The sequence below is a fragment of the Bos indicus genome, chromosome 24 (genome assembly GCF_029378745.1).
Source record: "Bos indicus isolate NIAB-ARS_2022 breed Sahiwal x Tharparkar chromosome 24, NIAB-ARS_B.indTharparkar_mat_pri_1.0, whole genome shotgun sequence".
In the NCBI taxonomy this organism is placed as follows: domain Eukaryota; kingdom Metazoa; phylum Chordata; class Mammalia; order Artiodactyla; family Bovidae; genus Bos; species Bos indicus.
Genome location: NC_091783.1, coordinates 49489292 through 49505200, shown reverse-complemented (window position 1 = coordinate 49505200; position 15909 = coordinate 49489292). Strand labels below are relative to the sequence as shown.

Below are 15909 nucleotides of genomic sequence, written 5' to 3'. Positions count from 1 at the left end.
ACAATTGATTATGTGATATTCTCAAACTGAGAATTTATGACTAACATAATTACATCCCATCCTTTGGATCTCCCTAATTTTTCTTTTTGGGCTTCCCTGGTGGTCAGTGGGAGTCCCTTGGACTGCGAGGAGATCCAACCAGTGCATTCTACAGGAGATCAGTCCTGGGATTTCTTTGGAAGGAATGATGCTAAAGCTGAAACTCCAGTACTTTGGCCACCTCATGCGAAGAGTTGACTCACTGGAAAAGACTCTGATACTGGGAAGGATTGGGGGCAGGAGGAGAAGGGGACGACAGAGGATGAGATGGCTGGATGGCATCACTGACTCGATGGACATGATCTGAGTGAACTCTGGGAGTTGGTGATGGACAAGGAGGCCTGGCGTGCTGCGATTCATGGGGTCGCAAAGAGTCAGACATGACTGAGCGACTGAACTGAACTGGTGGTCAGTGGTAGAGAACTTTCTGCCAATGCAGGTGATGAGGGTTTAATCACTGGGTCACAAAGATCTACTGGAGAAGGGGATGGCAACCCACTCCAGTATTCTTGCCTGGGAAATCCCATGAACAGAGGAGCCTGGTGGGCTACATTCCATGGTGTTGCAAAACAACAACAACAACAGCGAATTGTCCCTTTACAAATCATTTTCATATAATCACATAACCACACCTAGTGAATCTCGATGAATAAATGTATCGTCTATACCTAAATACTATGTAGTATTGTCCTAGAACTACAAACTTGTTTCCCTTTGTTTTTATATTGGAGTATCCTTGATTACCTCATTTCACTTCCCTGGTGGCTCAGATGGTAAAGAGTCTGCCTGCAATGCGGGAGACCAGGGTTCAATCCCTGGGTTGGGAAGACCTCCTGGTGAAGGAAATGGCAACCCATTCCAGTATAATTGCCTGGAAAATCCCATGGACGGAGGAGCCTGGTAGGCTACAGTCCATGGGGTCGCAAAGAGTCGGACACGACTGAGAGACTTCACTTATCCTTGATTAAGTATGTTATGTTAATTTCAGATGTACAGCGAAATGATTCAGTTATACTTCTACATATGTATTTTTTTTCAAAGTTCTTTCCCATTTAGGTTGTTACATTATACTGAGCAGAGTTCCCTGTGCTATACAGTAGGTCCTTGCTGGTTATACATTTTAAATAGAGCAGTGTGTATATGTCATTCCCAAACTCCCTAACTATCCCTCCCCACCTACACTTCCCCCTTGGTAACTATAATTTCGTTTTCTAAGTCTGTGACTCTGTTTCTGTACAAACCTCTTTTTAATTAACAGATATTAAAAATACATAATTTATTTCTGTATACAAAAAAGGAGAATTTTGACACGGTCCCTAAGCCTCTAATTCGTTTTCAGATCTTCTCAAACAATTTCCACATTCCCTTTCTCCTCCGCCTTCCCCCACCTCTACAAATCTCGTTTCTTTAGGCTAGGACTCTCGCGAGATGTCGAGTTCTCATGAATTCTCCCATGAGCCACTGCTCTTCCTTTTCCGGTAAGCGGCCTGAGGTGAGTGTCTCTTCGGCATCTTTCTCTAGTGATGAATCCTCCGGTAATCCCTGCCATCCTGGCACTCTCGGCGCCAATTTCGAGACCCTCAGAAGGAGGACTCTCGCGGCTACTGATTCCTCCGTGGTGGAGCAGTCCTGTGCGGGGGGACATGTCGGAGCCCTCGGCTCGGCGCCCCTCTTCTATCGGGCCTCTACAGGCCGCAGTGGGCGAGAATGGGGGTGACGAGGTTAGAGGCCGGCTCTGGTCGGTGCCGACTCCTGAGGGCCAGTGTCTCGCGGTGAGTGGGGGCCGTGAACGCAGCGCATTCGGGGCCGAATGGAGAGAAAGTTTTGGGAAGGAATAAGATCAAGTCGGGTCGAGGTTTACTCAGTGGCTGAACGTGAGTTGAGCTACGCTTAACGCGAATAATACCCTAAAAGTGTGTGGAAAGCTTGGCTTTCTTGGAATCGGTGTGAGTAAAGGAGGTTACTGTAGAGGGAGCTTGTAGAGGGGTGTCGTTGGGTCGAGTTAACTTTGACCTGAAGGATCTGATGCTGAGCAGGGCGGTGGGCTCCTCCGCACGGATACTTAGATCCAGATTTGGATGGAAACAGGCTGTGCTTGCTTCAAGAGGGTTAGGGGAAGGGCGTCCGTGTCACTAGTGTTAGTAGTGTCAACGCTGCTGTAGGCAACTGGTGGTTGTAGCTGAGATGAAACTGGATTGAGAGGAGGATGGCTGCAATGATGGCATTTCTTAGGACACCTTTGGATTAATAATGAAAACAACTACTCTCTGAGCAGCTGTGGACAGAGTTTATAGTACATAAAGATTAAACTGTGAGTTGTTGTAAATATATGTTGACAGTTATTCTTGCTCCCAGGTGACCCCTAAAAATGGTGCGCTATTCACTTGACCCAGAAAACCCCACAAAATGTAAGTGAGCAAGCAACATTTCTTATTTGGGACTATGAGGCACCCAGATACCAAGATTAACCAAAAAAAATTTTTTCCGGTATTTTTTAGCATGCAAATCAAGAGGTTCAAATCTTCGTGTTCATTTTAAGGTATGTGAATCGTAGTTATGCTCTGAAAGAGTTGTTCCTTGAGTATTTTTTAACCATTCTAAAAAGGTAGCTGCAATGATGTGTTTCTTAGGACACCTTTGGATTCACCGTGAAAATAAATCATTTCTGAGCAGCCACCTTTTAATAAACAACGCTTTGACTTAGGATTTGTGGAATTGGGTTAAATTACCAGAGAACTGCTTGAGAACCTAGTGCACAGATCAAGATATGGGAAACGTAATTGTAGTTTACAAGATAACGGAGAATATATTAACAGTGAATAAACAGGTTTAGGATTCACATTTCTCCACCTTCAAACCAAGCCTCCCTGGCTCATAACAGATTGTGTATTATGTTTCAAGAATGGGAAGGATTTGGCTCTTGATAAAAGTTGACACTTTGAAAATACTGGAATTTGTTTGAATCTGATTTTTTTAAAGGATGGTTAACTCACAGCTTACATTATTTATGTTTAGAACACTCGTGAAACTGCCCAGGCCATAAAGGGTATGCATATCCGAAAAGCCACCAAGTATCTGAAGGATGTCACTTTAAAGAAGCAATGTGTGCCATTCCGTCGTTACAACGGTGGAGTTGGTAGGTGTGCACAGGTAAGAATTCATAGTTGTCATTTAAAAAGACAATTTGTTAGGGGAGGGAGTAGATGAAGTAAAAATGGCCAATGTCTTCCTTTACTGAGGCTCCTTATGGTTGCTGTGATGACAACCTTTGGGACAACTTTGGATTAACCATGAAAAAAATGTTCTGAACAACCTTGATGTTGGTTGAAGTCAATTCATCTTGTAACATTGATTTAAATTGAGGGAAATTAGTAATAAACTCTCTGGTTTTGTTTTTTAGGCTAAACAGTGGGGCTGGACGCAGGGTCGGTGGCCCAAAAAGAGTGCTGAATTTTTACTACACATGCTCAAAAATGCAGAGAGTAATGCTGAACTTAAGGTACCCGCACTATAAGCATCTTCACACATGCAACTTGGGTTATTGACTGGGTGAAAGTTGTCTGGATCTGTTTCCTTGATTGACTTGATGAAAGTAACAAAAGTTCCCATTAAAAGGGCTATTTTAAATGTACTTTCAATTTCCAACAGGAAACAAGGTTTTTTTTATAAAGCATTTCAGGAGCATGGTCTGCAGTAATTTCAAGCCTAAGACTGTAGAATTACCCCCCCACACAGACATAATCCCAGTACATGCAAGAGAAATGCCTTTTTTTTTCCCCTTGAGTATTTTACCACGGGTTTGTAGCCTTGTGCTGTAAATGTTAGTGCTCAGTAGTGTCCAACTGTGTGACCCCGTGGACTGTAGCCGGCTAGGATCATTTGTCCATGGAATTCTCCATGCAAGAATACTGGAGTGGGATTGAACCAGGTTTCCTGCATTGCAGGCAGATTCTTTACCATCTGAGCCACCAGGGAAGCCTTTTTTATACTGAGGTTTGTGAACCCCTTCACAGGGTGTATTTAAATACAAATAAATACAGTTACAAAGGAACCATATGATTGACATGTGGTTTGTTGCTTCCGTTCATAATGGAGAGATGTTAAATTTCAGAAGTCAAAACAGCAGTGTGTAACTGAACAAATCCTGTGCCAAATAAACAGATTTATGCATTTGAGCAGTTATCCTTTACCTTTTTGCATTTGGAAAACTGGGTTAGAACTGGAATTAATATAAGTCTGTTTAGCTGTAGCCCTTCTAGCTGCTAAGCCTTGCTGTTAAAATCAAGCTTAGACATAGATCCTTTGAGATTCCTGTAACTCCACTCCCTAATGAATACCATTTATAAAATAGGTGCAATTACCAGCACTGAGTTTTGGTAATTACTTAGATTTAAGGGAGAGGTCTTAGAATGAAATTTTCTTAAAAAATAAATATGCTATTTAAAGTTATAAGGACTTGAATGATACAGTTTGTGGTGTTTAGATAAAGGTATTACCTGATTTTAAAATTTTTAAAAATGTTACATGATTTTGCTCCCTTTTCCCAGGGCTTAGATGTAGATTCTCTGGTCATTGAGCACATCCAAGTGAACAAAGCCCCCAAGATGCGGCGCAGGACTTACAGAGCTCACGGTCGGATCAACCCCTACATGAGCTCTCCATGCCACATTGAGATGATCCTTACTGAAAAAGAACAGATTGTTCCTAAACCAGAAGAGGAGGTTGCACAGAAGAAAAAGGTAAATTACTTAGTCTCTGCTCTGTTTCACTTGGCGTATTAGATTGTGGTTGCTGTGATGACTAACTTAGGACACCTTTGGAATAACCATGAAAGGAAGCTATTCTGAGCAACCACCAACCTTTTATAATCATTTTATTTTGGCTTTCATAAGTCTCAAATTAGTTTTTTTTTTTTTTTTTTTAAACTTGGAAGATTATTTTTTATTTATTTTAGTTGAAGGCTAATTACAATGTTGTGGTCGTTTTTGCCATACATTCACATGAATCAGCCATGGGTGTACATGTGTTCCCCATCCTGAACCTCCCTCCCCATCCCATCCCTCAGGGTCATCCCAGTACACCATCCATGAGCACCCTGTCTCATGCATGGAACCTGCACTGGCGATCTGTTTCACATACGATAATATACGTGTTTCAACGCTGTTCTCTCAAATCATCCCACCCTCGCGTTCTCCCAGAGTCCAAAAGTCTGTTCTTTACATCTGTGTCTCTTTTGCTGTCTCAATTACAGGGTTATCGTTAGCATCTTTCTAAATTCCATATATATGCGTTAATATACTATATCGGTGTTTTTTTTTCTGACTGACTTCACTCTGTATAATAGGCTCCAGTTTCATTCACCTCATTAGAACTAATTTAAATGCATTCTTTTTAATAGCTGAGTAATATTCCATTGTGTGTATGTACCACAGCTTTCTTATCCTCATTAGTTTCTTAATAGCGAGTGGGAATTTCGTATTGTTCAGTGTGTTAAAACTGTGTAATCATATGCTGATGTCCACGCCTAGATGGCCATGTGCACTTCAGGTGTAATTTATCTGGAACGGGGAACCTCCTCCCTGCAGTCCCTTTCTCCAAGAAACTTATTTTCAGTAAATGATTATATTTAGTTCTTTAGCCTGGAACCCGGGAGTGACTCAAATCCTAATGGATCTGTCTTCTGTTGATTTTCTTACATATTATCCTCCATCCTTTTTTGCCACTTGTTATTTCCAGCTAGGCTCCCAGCCTGTAGTCTTCGTTCTCTTACTGCTATAATTGCCTCCTGGCTGCCTTTCTCTCCGTGCCACCTCTAGACCAAAGGACTCATTCCCTTTATGATGAAATTTCCGATTACCTTCATTGAGATACAACTTCTTCTTTAAGATGTGTTTATCCTGGAATCATTCTTCTAATAGTGCTTTTATTTTTTCTTTTTCCCAGATATCCCAGAAGAAACTGAAGAAACAAAAACTTATGGCCCGGGAATAAATGCCGCAAAAAATAAATGCAAATAAAAGTAAAAGTGTTGGTTGTCTTAATTAGTAAATGTATTTCACATGTTAGCACAAAATGGATCAAATGAGTTTTCATTAACAGGTTGTTTTGCCTCTTTTGGTACTTTGTATAAAATGGAATTGAGAACATGGGAAAATTTCTGACTCTCTTTTCCACCTACTTTATTGAACTTAAGGCACCCTAAGTCTGCTACTAAAGTAGCATTTACTGTATTGAGTTATGCATCCATAACTGACTGGGGTTTTAGAGGCTTTTCAGTATCCCAAAGAGGAACCTTAGCAGTGGTTGACTTGTCACGTCCTAACCCAATCCAGCCCTGAGCTTATGTTGATTTGCCTGTTCTGGACTTTTTATCGAAATCACAATCTTTGACTTAGCATGTTTTTTTTTTTTCAGGGTTTTTGTTGTGGCATGAGGTGTTAGCTTCATTCCTTTGCTTTTCTTTACAACCTCAGGGACCAGCCTGCCAGGCTCCTCTGTCCATTGGATTATCCCATCAAGAACACTGGAATGGGTTTCCTCCAGGGGATCCTCCTGACCCAGGGACTGAATTTAGTGAACATTGGAGGAGCTGCAGGACTCCCAAAGCAGTAGCATTTACTGTGCCACCTGCAATATGTGTGTGTTAGCTGCTCAGTCGTGTCCGACCCTGGGACCCCACGGACTGTAGCTTGCCAGGCTGCTTTGTCCATGGAATTCTTCAGGCAAGAATACTGGAGTGGATTGCCATTCTCTTTTCCAGAGGAACTTTCCAACCCAGGGATCGAACCCTGGTCTGCATTGCATGCAGGTTCTTTACTGTTTGAGCTACCGCAATGTAGGATCAGTGAAAGTTTCAGTCGTGTCCGACTGCGACCCTACAGACCACACAGTCCATGGGATTCTCCAGGCCAGAATACTGCAGTGGGTAGCTGTTCCCTTCTCCAGGTGATTTTCCCAATCCAGGGATCAAACCCAGGTCTCCCGCATTGCAGGCAGATTCTTTACCAGCTGAGCTATCAGGAAAGCCCAGGAGCAATCAAAGACTAGCTGATTGTAGCTGTCCCAGTGGGAGTGAAGTGGTACAGCCATTTTTTGTAAGATAAATCCCTCTCAAAATTGACTTGAATGTTAATTTCCCCTGCTCTGGAATTTAAGACCCTTGTAGTGGGGAAGGAAGTGGCAACCCACTCTGGAATTCTTGGCCGGGAAATCCCACGGACAGGATCCTGTCCGGCTACAGTCCGTTGGGTCGCAAAAAGTCGGAGACTTAGCGACTGAACAGGATGAGGAGCTCAGCCAGAGCTGCATTCGAAAGCAGCCTAGCCGTCGCTGTGAAGCAGGCTTTCAAACAGGTGGTGAGCCGCTCGCAAACGCGCCATCCTCCGGGCGCAGCGTCCTGAGTCTACCTCGGCGACAGGGTACCTAGTAAAGCGAGCGCTTCCGCCTCGCCTGCAGGCTCGAGTGACGGCTGCGGCCGCGCCGGAAGTCGTCCACGCCCCCGGCGGGCGTCCCCGTTACGTCCGGCCCGTCGTCAGGCTGACGCAGACGCGCCTTTGTCAGCCCCTCCTGCGGTGCCATTGGCTCGGCTGCGGTGCGTCCCTGCGACCCTCTTTCCGGAAGCGTGGATAGTGCCCGTGGGATTTGTGGCCGGTGAGCCGAACCAGGTAGTGGTCTGCGGGGATCGGGGCGGCGTGGGCGGCGGCCTCGGTGCGCAGCGCGGCTCTCCTGCCCTCACGGGACTCCACCCCCCAGCCTCGCGCGCCTGCCTCCCGTCCACCTCGCCCTTTGCCTGCCCTGCGCCCGCGTCCACCAGCTCCTGCCTTTTTACCTCCGGATCCGCTGTCTGGCCTGAACTGTCGGTATCACTTTTTATTATCGTCACCCCCGTTCTCTCTTCTCTCCTGTCTCAGTCCTTACCTTTGACTCGGCCGCTCTCTTGTCTCCAGACTGATTTCTGGAGGACTGATTCCTTCCTGGAGCTGACGTTTCCCCTCCACAGCTGTTCCCTGTTTTCATAGAGCTTCACCTTTTTCCTGTTTCATTGTATTGGACTAAGTCGAATGAAAGAAATTCCTGTCCTCCAACAGTTTCGATCCATTTATCTCACTGTGTTGTAGTATTCGAGAATTGGCTTCGAGACAGTAAATAAAATTTTTTGTCAATTTATCATAGCCACCTCTGGACCTTTCTAAGCCACAGTTTCTAGGCCTTTCTAAGCCATAATTATGACAGAAGTAACTAGTAGTAATTGTTTTGAGAATTTATTTAAAACAATTTCAAGTAGGTTAGAAACGTGAATCTTTATGATGGAGCGGTTTCAAGTCATCGTATTATCCTTGGGCTTGGTAGCATTGCCAGTTGTTTTGAAGGGTTTCATTGCTTTTTAAACTTTGTTAGAAAGGGGAATAACATGATGATTGTGTGTTTTGAGAAGGGAAAATGGAAGAGCATTTAGCTAGGAAACCAGAATTAGGAGTTCTGGTTTTAGGCAGCTCTAGTTACCTAAAGTGTGGGCTTTGGACAGGTTACAACTTTTGAATTTGGGGTTTTTTTTTCTTTATAGTAACAACACTTAAATAGTACTTACCATATTCGGACACTGTTCTGAGCTTTGTATTCCTATTATCTAGTCCACACTACATCCCTTTCATATAGGTACTAATATATATCTTCTTTTTACACATGGAAGAATTAAGGCACTGTCTGGTCAAATAACGTGCTCAGGAATACTGTCTAGAAAATAGTGAAAGCAGGTCTCAAATCCAGGCAGCTGCCCGGGTTCCTGCTTGATTATTATGCTGTGGTACTTTTAAGACCTAAACCAATCTGAAGCGCTTCAGATGAGATTCTAAAAGTCTAGTAGCCCAAAATAATGATTCCTTGTAAAATGCTGAAAAAGACTCATGCTTCTTTGGTTTACTTTGACCAGAGGATATGTTCTTTAAAATTTTGGAACGTAATGTTTTTGGCAAATTCCTAAATTATTTTAATTTAGCTCTCACGTGTGTGCGCTAACTTGGCTTCAGTCGCGTCTGACTCTTTGTGACCCTGTGGACCATAGCCTGCCAGGCTCCACTGTCCATGGGATTCTCCAGGCAGAAATACTGAAGTGGGTTGCCATGCCCTCCTCCAGGGGATCCGCCTACTCAAGAGACCCAACCTGCGTCTCTTCTGTCTTCCGCCTTTGCAGGCGGGTTCTTTACCCACCACTCGTGCCACCCGAGACTAGAAGGACTGTTTTAAAGAATCCAGTTCTGAATCCTTTGTAAAATAGTGGTCCTTCCCTGATGTACATTTACATTATTTCAGATTGGATTATCTATATCATTCCTCGCTTGTATTGTGAATCATTTTAAATTGCCTAGTTTAACAGTGCTTACTCATTCACCAGTAATTACTCTGAATTCCTTAACGTTTTGGTGACTCCTTTTCTTTATATGTAAATGGAAATGCCAGAGTACCCAACCTCACTAGGTGTTTTGAAGATTAAATGAGTTGATGTGTGTAAAGGGCTTAATTGCCTCATCCTCAGTTCTAAGAAGTGTTGGATGACCCCATAGACTGTAGCCCTCCAGGCTCCTCTGTCCTTGGGATTTCCCAGGCAAGGATACTAGAGTGAGTTGCCATCTCCTTCTCCAGGGGATCTTCCCCACCCAGGGACTGAACCCATGTTTCTTGCATTGATAGGCGGATTCCTTATCACTGAGCCACCTGGAAAGCCCTGTCTTTGTCACCAAATTTATGGTTGTGAAACAGTAAATTGGAGAGTTTTGGAGGCAGGCTTATCTTCACTCTTATTTTCAAGTCTGCCACCTCTTAACTCCTGTCCCTTGTAGATGGCATCATTTTTATGAATAGACTCTTGTTTTATGATAGTACCTGTAGTGTGATTTAAGTTTTTCCTTCAGTGTAGAAATAAGTCTTTTCATGTATTTTAATGTAGGTAAATTCCTTGAGCCATTAATCTATAATGAACTAATTTGTTTTTTCTGCTGTTTGTCAATAGTTTAGGAACTCACATCCGGGACAATGGTGTGCATTCCCTGCATCGTCATTCCAGTTCTGCTCTGGGTCTACAAAAAGTTCCTGGAGCCATATATATACCCTCTGATCTCCCCCTTTGTTAGCCGTATGTGGCCTCGGAAAGCTATACGAGAAACCAATGATAAAAACAAAGGCAAAGTAGACTATAAGGTAAGAGCATTAAAATGCCTTGAATGGGTGGGGGTGGTACACTCAGGGTAAAATCGTGACTTTTGGGAAGTCAAGTTCTTAGAACCAGAAGCTTCATTAATATGTTTAAATTTCCAGAGAAGGAGAAATACCATATGATATCCCTTATATGTGCAATCTAAAAATAAATGATACAAATGAACTTACAAAACAGAGACAGACTTACAAAACAGAGACAGACTTACAAAACAAACTTACGGTCGCCAGAGAGAAGAGTTAGAGAGTTTGGGATGGACGTATACACACTGCTATTTTTAAATGGATAACCAACAAGGACCTACTGTATAGCACACGGAACTCTGCTCAGTGTTATGTGGCAGCCTGGATTCGACGGGGTTTTGGGGGAGAGTGGATGCATGTATATGTATGGCTGAGTCCCTTCACTGTCCACCTGAAACTCTCACAACATTGTTAATCAGCTTTACTCCAATATAAAAGAAAAAGTTCAAAAGAAAAAAAATACCAAATTCTAAATTTCTCTCTTTTTTAAAATAGGGGTTTGGAATTTTCTATTTATGATTAACACTTGCTTTAAATTAAGGTTTTAAGTAAGTCCTCTGATTTATTCATTGGCTACTTACAAGATAGTAACAGTATTTCCTGTCTGGTAAGAGTAGTGGTAAATAGCTAACAGAGGACAAAAGATGGTTCTGAATAAGCCCGTTTCTCTGATTGATAACTTTGATAAGAGATGTAATGAGTAGATTCATAGAGGTTTTCGTCTTGTAATGCAGTTACTTTTTTTAATGAATATTTAGACAGCTGTGTTTTCTTTCGTGTTGGTGATTATTCAGTTCAATCACCTGCACGAATGTAGCCATCCTGCACGTTTCCAGTAGGTTTTTCATTCTGAAGTTTGTGTTTTTAAAGAGAATATCTCTTATAATGTCTTTTTGTTGTAATGATATCTAAAATGTTTTTTCATTTTAGGGTGCAGACATAAATGGATTACCAACAAGAGGACCAACAGAAATGTGTGATAAAAAGAAAGACTAAACTGATTGTCCCGAAGGATCTCATTGTTATAAAAATGGACCTGATACTATGAAGCACCTTCTTTGTAATTGTCTCTGATCTTTTTCCAAGACCAGAATTTGGGTTAGATATTAACAGTTTAGACATTTACCTATGCTAATCAGGGAATACCTGGTATTTGTATTTAAAATGTAGCTAGTTATATTTAACAACCTCATTTCTGATTTCCTTTTTCATTAAAGTAGTTTTCATTTCTTTTATTTCAGTTTTAAAAATATGAATAAATATATAAGGTTTGTGCCAGTAGACACTGTTACTAAGTCAGTACCTAGAAATTCTTGGGGGCTCTAGCTTTTTTTATTCAGGCTCTTCAAATTTGAGGAGTGTAATTTTACTGTGAAACATTGCAGTGAGACTGTGCAGTCAAATGAAAAGTAGTTTTTGGAAATGATAATGACTTGAAATAAAGATGTAATTACTGTCCAACTCAAAGGAGTAGCTTATCTGTGAGAATAGTAATTACTATTTATTGCTCTGAGGAAGATAGAAAAGACAGAGGAATAGGGGAAACCTCTCTGAAAAATGGAGCATCTTTTACATAAATGTTTAATGTGTAATATAAAATTCTAATCCTTGTTTTGTTCCTTCTATTCCTACAAATGTATTAAATATTGAGTTTAGCTTGTTGTTCTTTTTTCTTTTAGATATTTAAAAGCAAGATTTTTAACCACTTCGGAAAGCAGGATTGGAATAATGTGATGGCATCAGGATAGTTATGGGGCAGTGATACTTTCTTCTTTTTTTAAAAAAAATTTAGATTGTGTCAGTTATTTTGTTCCATAGTAATACACCCTAAAATTAGTGGTTTTTAGCAATAGTGATGTGACTGGTAAGTTACTTGCTGGTCTGGGCCTGTCCGCATGGTCTTTCATCCCTGGGCTTCTTCCCCCTACTGTTGAGATATACAAATATTCAAAGATGACAAGACATATCTTTATATAATGTTTGTGCTCTCTGAAGCAAGGAGAAATTAGAAGGAACTCCCCACCTTGGGTCCCCAATGAAGTCCTGGATCTTAACTGAGGCTCTGTTAAACTGTGTCTGGTTAAGTCATTGATCCACCTTGAACTTCCTTTGATAGAAATGAGTCTGTTTCAGCTTTTCTACCCCAGCGCACCTGAGGGATTAGATAAATTTCTGTTAGCTAAATCCAGTTGATTAATTTGGATTGCTTTTTAAGGTATTAAAAACTATATTGTGAAAGTAGCAGATGTTCATAGTAGAGCAATGCAAGGACAGGTTAAATGAAGAATGAATGTTCTTTCTCAACTCTCATTCCTTTATTCTGGCTCCAAAGATGGTAACCACTATTAGCTTTTCCTACAGGCGTCTAGCAACTTTGTTAAAAATAGTTTTTATTAAACATACCATTTATTAAAAACCAAATAATATTGCAAGGTTTATGATATCCTTATTCTCATAGTCCCCAAAGGATTTACTCATTTAGCTGTTGCTTTTATCTCATGACTTATCTTCATATTTCTAAGTGATACATGTATACAGTTTTGGGAGCTATCAGCTGTAAACATTACTGACTTCTTCCATGACTGAGATATAGCTATTTTACACTATATTCCCTCTTCTCCCACCCATCCTCCAAATACTATTTTTGTAAATTTTGAGTGAAAATTTGCAAAATTTTACCTGTTGATCAGTATGTATATCATTATGTGTGCTCTAGATGTCTTCCATTTGTCCCTCCAAATCTTTGCTTCCCTCACCCTACCCTCCTGCTCAAGAAAGCTGTACGGACTACATCAGCGGGCTTCCTGTGACCTCTGGGATCTGTTGGTTTAGCCAGTGGTATCTGCAGCAGGAGATGGGGGAGAGTAAAGGAAGGTGTGAGGTCAGGGTATTTTTTCCCTTGGGTCCTTCCCTTCAAGGTGTCTTCAGGTCAGATGTGTTCCTCAGCCAGAAGTCACTGAACCTCATGGTGACCAGCTCCACACGACTCCTTCCAGTTTCCACTAACCTCTCCCTCTCCTTGCTTCTTTGGCCCTAGGGGTGATGGCATCTGTTAGTACTGGCTCTGGGTCACTGCCTTATCTCGCAGGTACCATCGTCTCCTTGCTGGGATACTGATAGGATGAGCAGGTGACTACGGCTCACTGTTTGGGTTGTGAGTTTAGTGGGATCAGTTTCCTTTCGCGGAGCATTGCTTTCCTGCTTTTCCTCTCCCTTTTCTCCCCCTATGCTTCCTCTGTTGACTAGTTGCTGCCTGGGTGCAGGGCGCAGGGGAAGTCCTTAGGACTTCTCTTCACCACTCCTGTGTTGCATCTCTTGTTCCCTGGATCCCACATCTTCCTCTGTTGGTTTACTCCTTCATTGCTCCTGAAGCATACCAATTTTTCTAATTCAGTACTGAATTTCATAAAGTTAATATAGATACTTTTGGAAAGTGATGGCCTATATCATCCGAGTTCATTTAAACCTACCTTCCTTAGAATTGCTGGTCTTCTAAGGCCATTTCTACTTCTAGCAGTCTCACATTAGAGAGAGAGACTAGTGGTTCCCAATCTTGTATTTTTATATACCACTAAAATATATATATATTTTTTTTAAGAAGTTGAGCGGATTTCCCTGGTGGTCCAGTGGTTTAGAATCCGCCTTGCAATGCAGGGGATGCAGGTTTGATCCCTGGTCAGGGAACTAAGTTTCCACTTGCCACAGAGCAACTAAGCCCAAGTGCTGGAGCCTGAGTGCTGAAATAAAGAGCCAGTGCTGCCAGAAATTTCTTAAAAAGTAGAAGAGGATGATCCATAGTTAGGGGAAGCACACTGACTGAAACCGCCCACCCTGGCCAGGCACCATAGGAACCCATTTGCATGAGTTGTTTTACGACAGGAGGTCCTGGTAACACAGAACTAATAAGCCTCCAACCAGAAGAGTTCGGGAAAGGTCAAAATGAGACACCACATGTCCAACCACCTCCCAGAATCCTCTCTGGCATTCATCTTGGCTGAACAAGGCATGCACCACCAGAAAGGACTCCAGAGTTAGAATGATTGGCTAAAGACAACCCAGAAACTGATCCCATCACCATAAAACTCAAGACTGCAAGCCATGTGACAGCTGTTCTCCTGGGTTCCCTTACCCTACTGCTCTCCACCTGGGTGTCCTTTCCCAATAAAATCTCTTGCTTTGTCAGCACATGTGTCTCCTCGGACAATTCATTTTCGAGTGTTAGACAAGAGCCGGGTTTCGGGTCCTGGAAGGGGTCCTACTTTCTGCAACTTAGTTGCTAACATTTTGTTTTGCCAAGTGGGACTATATTAAAAGGATGTGATTTATTATCACCATTATTTCATAAAAGACATTTTGACAGCAAAAGAGTGAAAAGGAACATGGGAATAAATAACAATAGCCCATTAACATGAATACATTTATAAAGGATATCTTCTTGTTTTCATGAGAAATTGTCAATTTTGGCCATGTTTTTCTTTTTATGGTTGCTGAAAAATCATCTATCCTCGGACTGGATTTGGTAGTAACATGTCAGTCTATATTATATATATGCTAAGTGTAGAGTCTAGGATTCCAAAGCCATACCCTTAAATTGACTTGAAATATTGACCCCCTGCAGAGCAGTCACGGTGGCTGATACCCTTGTCAGACAGACCTTAGTGGGAATAATGGGGCAGAAGTGGAGAAGAGTGTAGACTAATTAACATTGACTTGTTTTCAAGATTTGATTCTGCTCACCCTCAGCATGGCTTTTTGTCTTAACCGAGTTTGCAGTAACTGATTTTGTGCTAGTTAACTGCATTTCCTGTCTCTTGGACGGACATGTTTTCTCAGTCCTTTGAGGTTCTCCTGAAAGACTTGGGTTTTGTCATGTCTCTTTCATTATTGAGCTTAATTCCAAGGAAACAAGTGAGTCAGCACTTACTCAAAATGACCCCCTCTGATGTGTTGATCTGTTCAACAGATAGATGGGATTGAAAAGAACTACCCACTGATCCTAAACCTCTTGAGCTATCTGAAGCTCAATGTCCAGTTCACTTATAGTCAAAAGGAAAAGTGGAAAGGGAAGTTCTCTTGTGGTTTCCTCCCAACATAACCACCAGCTAGTCCTGTCCTCATGGAGAAGGCAATGGCACCCCACTCCAGCACTCTTGCCTGGAAAATCCCATGGATGGAGGAGCCTGGAAGGCTGCAGTCCATGGGGTCGCTGAGGATCGGACATGACTGAGCAACTTCACTTTCACTTTCACTTTCATGCATTGGAGAAGGAAATGGCAACCCACTCCAGTGTTCTTGCCTGGAGAATCCCAGGGATGGGGGAGCCTGGTGGGCTGCCGTCTATGGGGTCGCACAGAGTTGGACACGACTGAAGTGACTTAGCAGCAGCAGTTCTGTCCTCAAAGTCATATTTGTTAATAAAGCAACAGTTCCTTAAGAAAGAAAGACTACTGGTAGATGTATTTAAGTGAAGGGAGAGGTTAGATTGAGAAGGTATGACTGAGAAGGGCAGTGTATGGTGGAGTAGTTACTAAGTATACTTAAATAGTCCAAATATTGAGCTGATATGGACCTTCAGATGCACCTAACCCCATCCTCTCATTTCTACTAAAATGGTTAAATGACCTAAAAAAAAATAAC

The 15909-nt window shown here is 42.1% G+C and overlaps 2 protein-coding genes and 4 non-coding genes across 8 annotated transcripts; all 6 read left to right on the top strand.

The window, feature by feature from the left end:
- Positions 1-2249: 2249 nt before the first annotated feature.
- LOC139179553 (small nucleolar RNA SNORD58) lies at positions 2250-2315 on the top strand. The gene has a single exon (XR_011563918.1). It is a non-coding gene; the product is annotated as a small nucleolar RNA SNORD58 (small nucleolar RNA).
- A 73-nt stretch (positions 2316-2388) lies between these two features.
- Positions 2389-6112, top strand: RPL17 (ribosomal protein L17). Its single transcript, XM_019986791.2, has 6 exons — positions 2389-2447; positions 2538-2578; positions 3055-3189; positions 3440-3538; positions 4587-4778; positions 5983-6112. Exons 1-6 carry the CDS (start codon positions 2408-2410, stop codon positions 6028-6030), a joined length of 555 nt encoding a protein of 184 aa, XP_019842350.1. The 5' UTR covers positions 2389-2407; the 3' UTR covers positions 6031-6112.
- Positions 2649-2713, top strand: LOC139179552 (small nucleolar RNA SNORD58). Its single transcript, XR_011563917.1, has one exon. It is a non-coding gene; the product is annotated as a small nucleolar RNA SNORD58 (small nucleolar RNA).
- Positions 3290-3352, top strand: LOC139179554 (small nucleolar RNA SNORD58). Its single transcript, XR_011563919.1, has one exon. It is a non-coding gene; the product is annotated as a small nucleolar RNA SNORD58 (small nucleolar RNA).
- LOC139179551 (small nucleolar RNA SNORD58) lies at positions 4828-4891 on the top strand. Its single transcript, XR_011563916.1, has one exon. It is a non-coding gene; the product is annotated as a small nucleolar RNA SNORD58 (small nucleolar RNA).
- Positions 6113-7533: 1421 nt separating the features above from the next.
- On the top strand, positions 7534-11927 carry C24H18orf32 (chromosome 24 C18orf32 homolog). 3 transcript variants are annotated; one of them, XM_019986793.2, is made up of 3 exons: positions 7534-7689; positions 10046-10233; positions 11203-11927. In XM_019986793.2, the coding sequence occupies exons 2-3, from the start codon at positions 10069-10071 to the stop codon at positions 11266-11268; spliced, it is 231 nt and encodes a 76-aa protein (XP_019842352.1). In that variant the 5' UTR covers positions 7534-7689; positions 10046-10068; the 3' UTR covers positions 11269-11927. The 3 variants fall into 3 exon arrangements, with proteins under 3 accessions (XP_019842352.1, XP_019842353.1, XP_070635131.1); XM_019986794.2 differs by having other exon boundaries at positions 7548-7703; XM_070779030.1 differs by lacking the exon at positions 7534-7689 and adding an exon at positions 7775-7894.
- The last annotated feature ends 3982 nt before the right edge of the window (positions 11928-15909 follow it).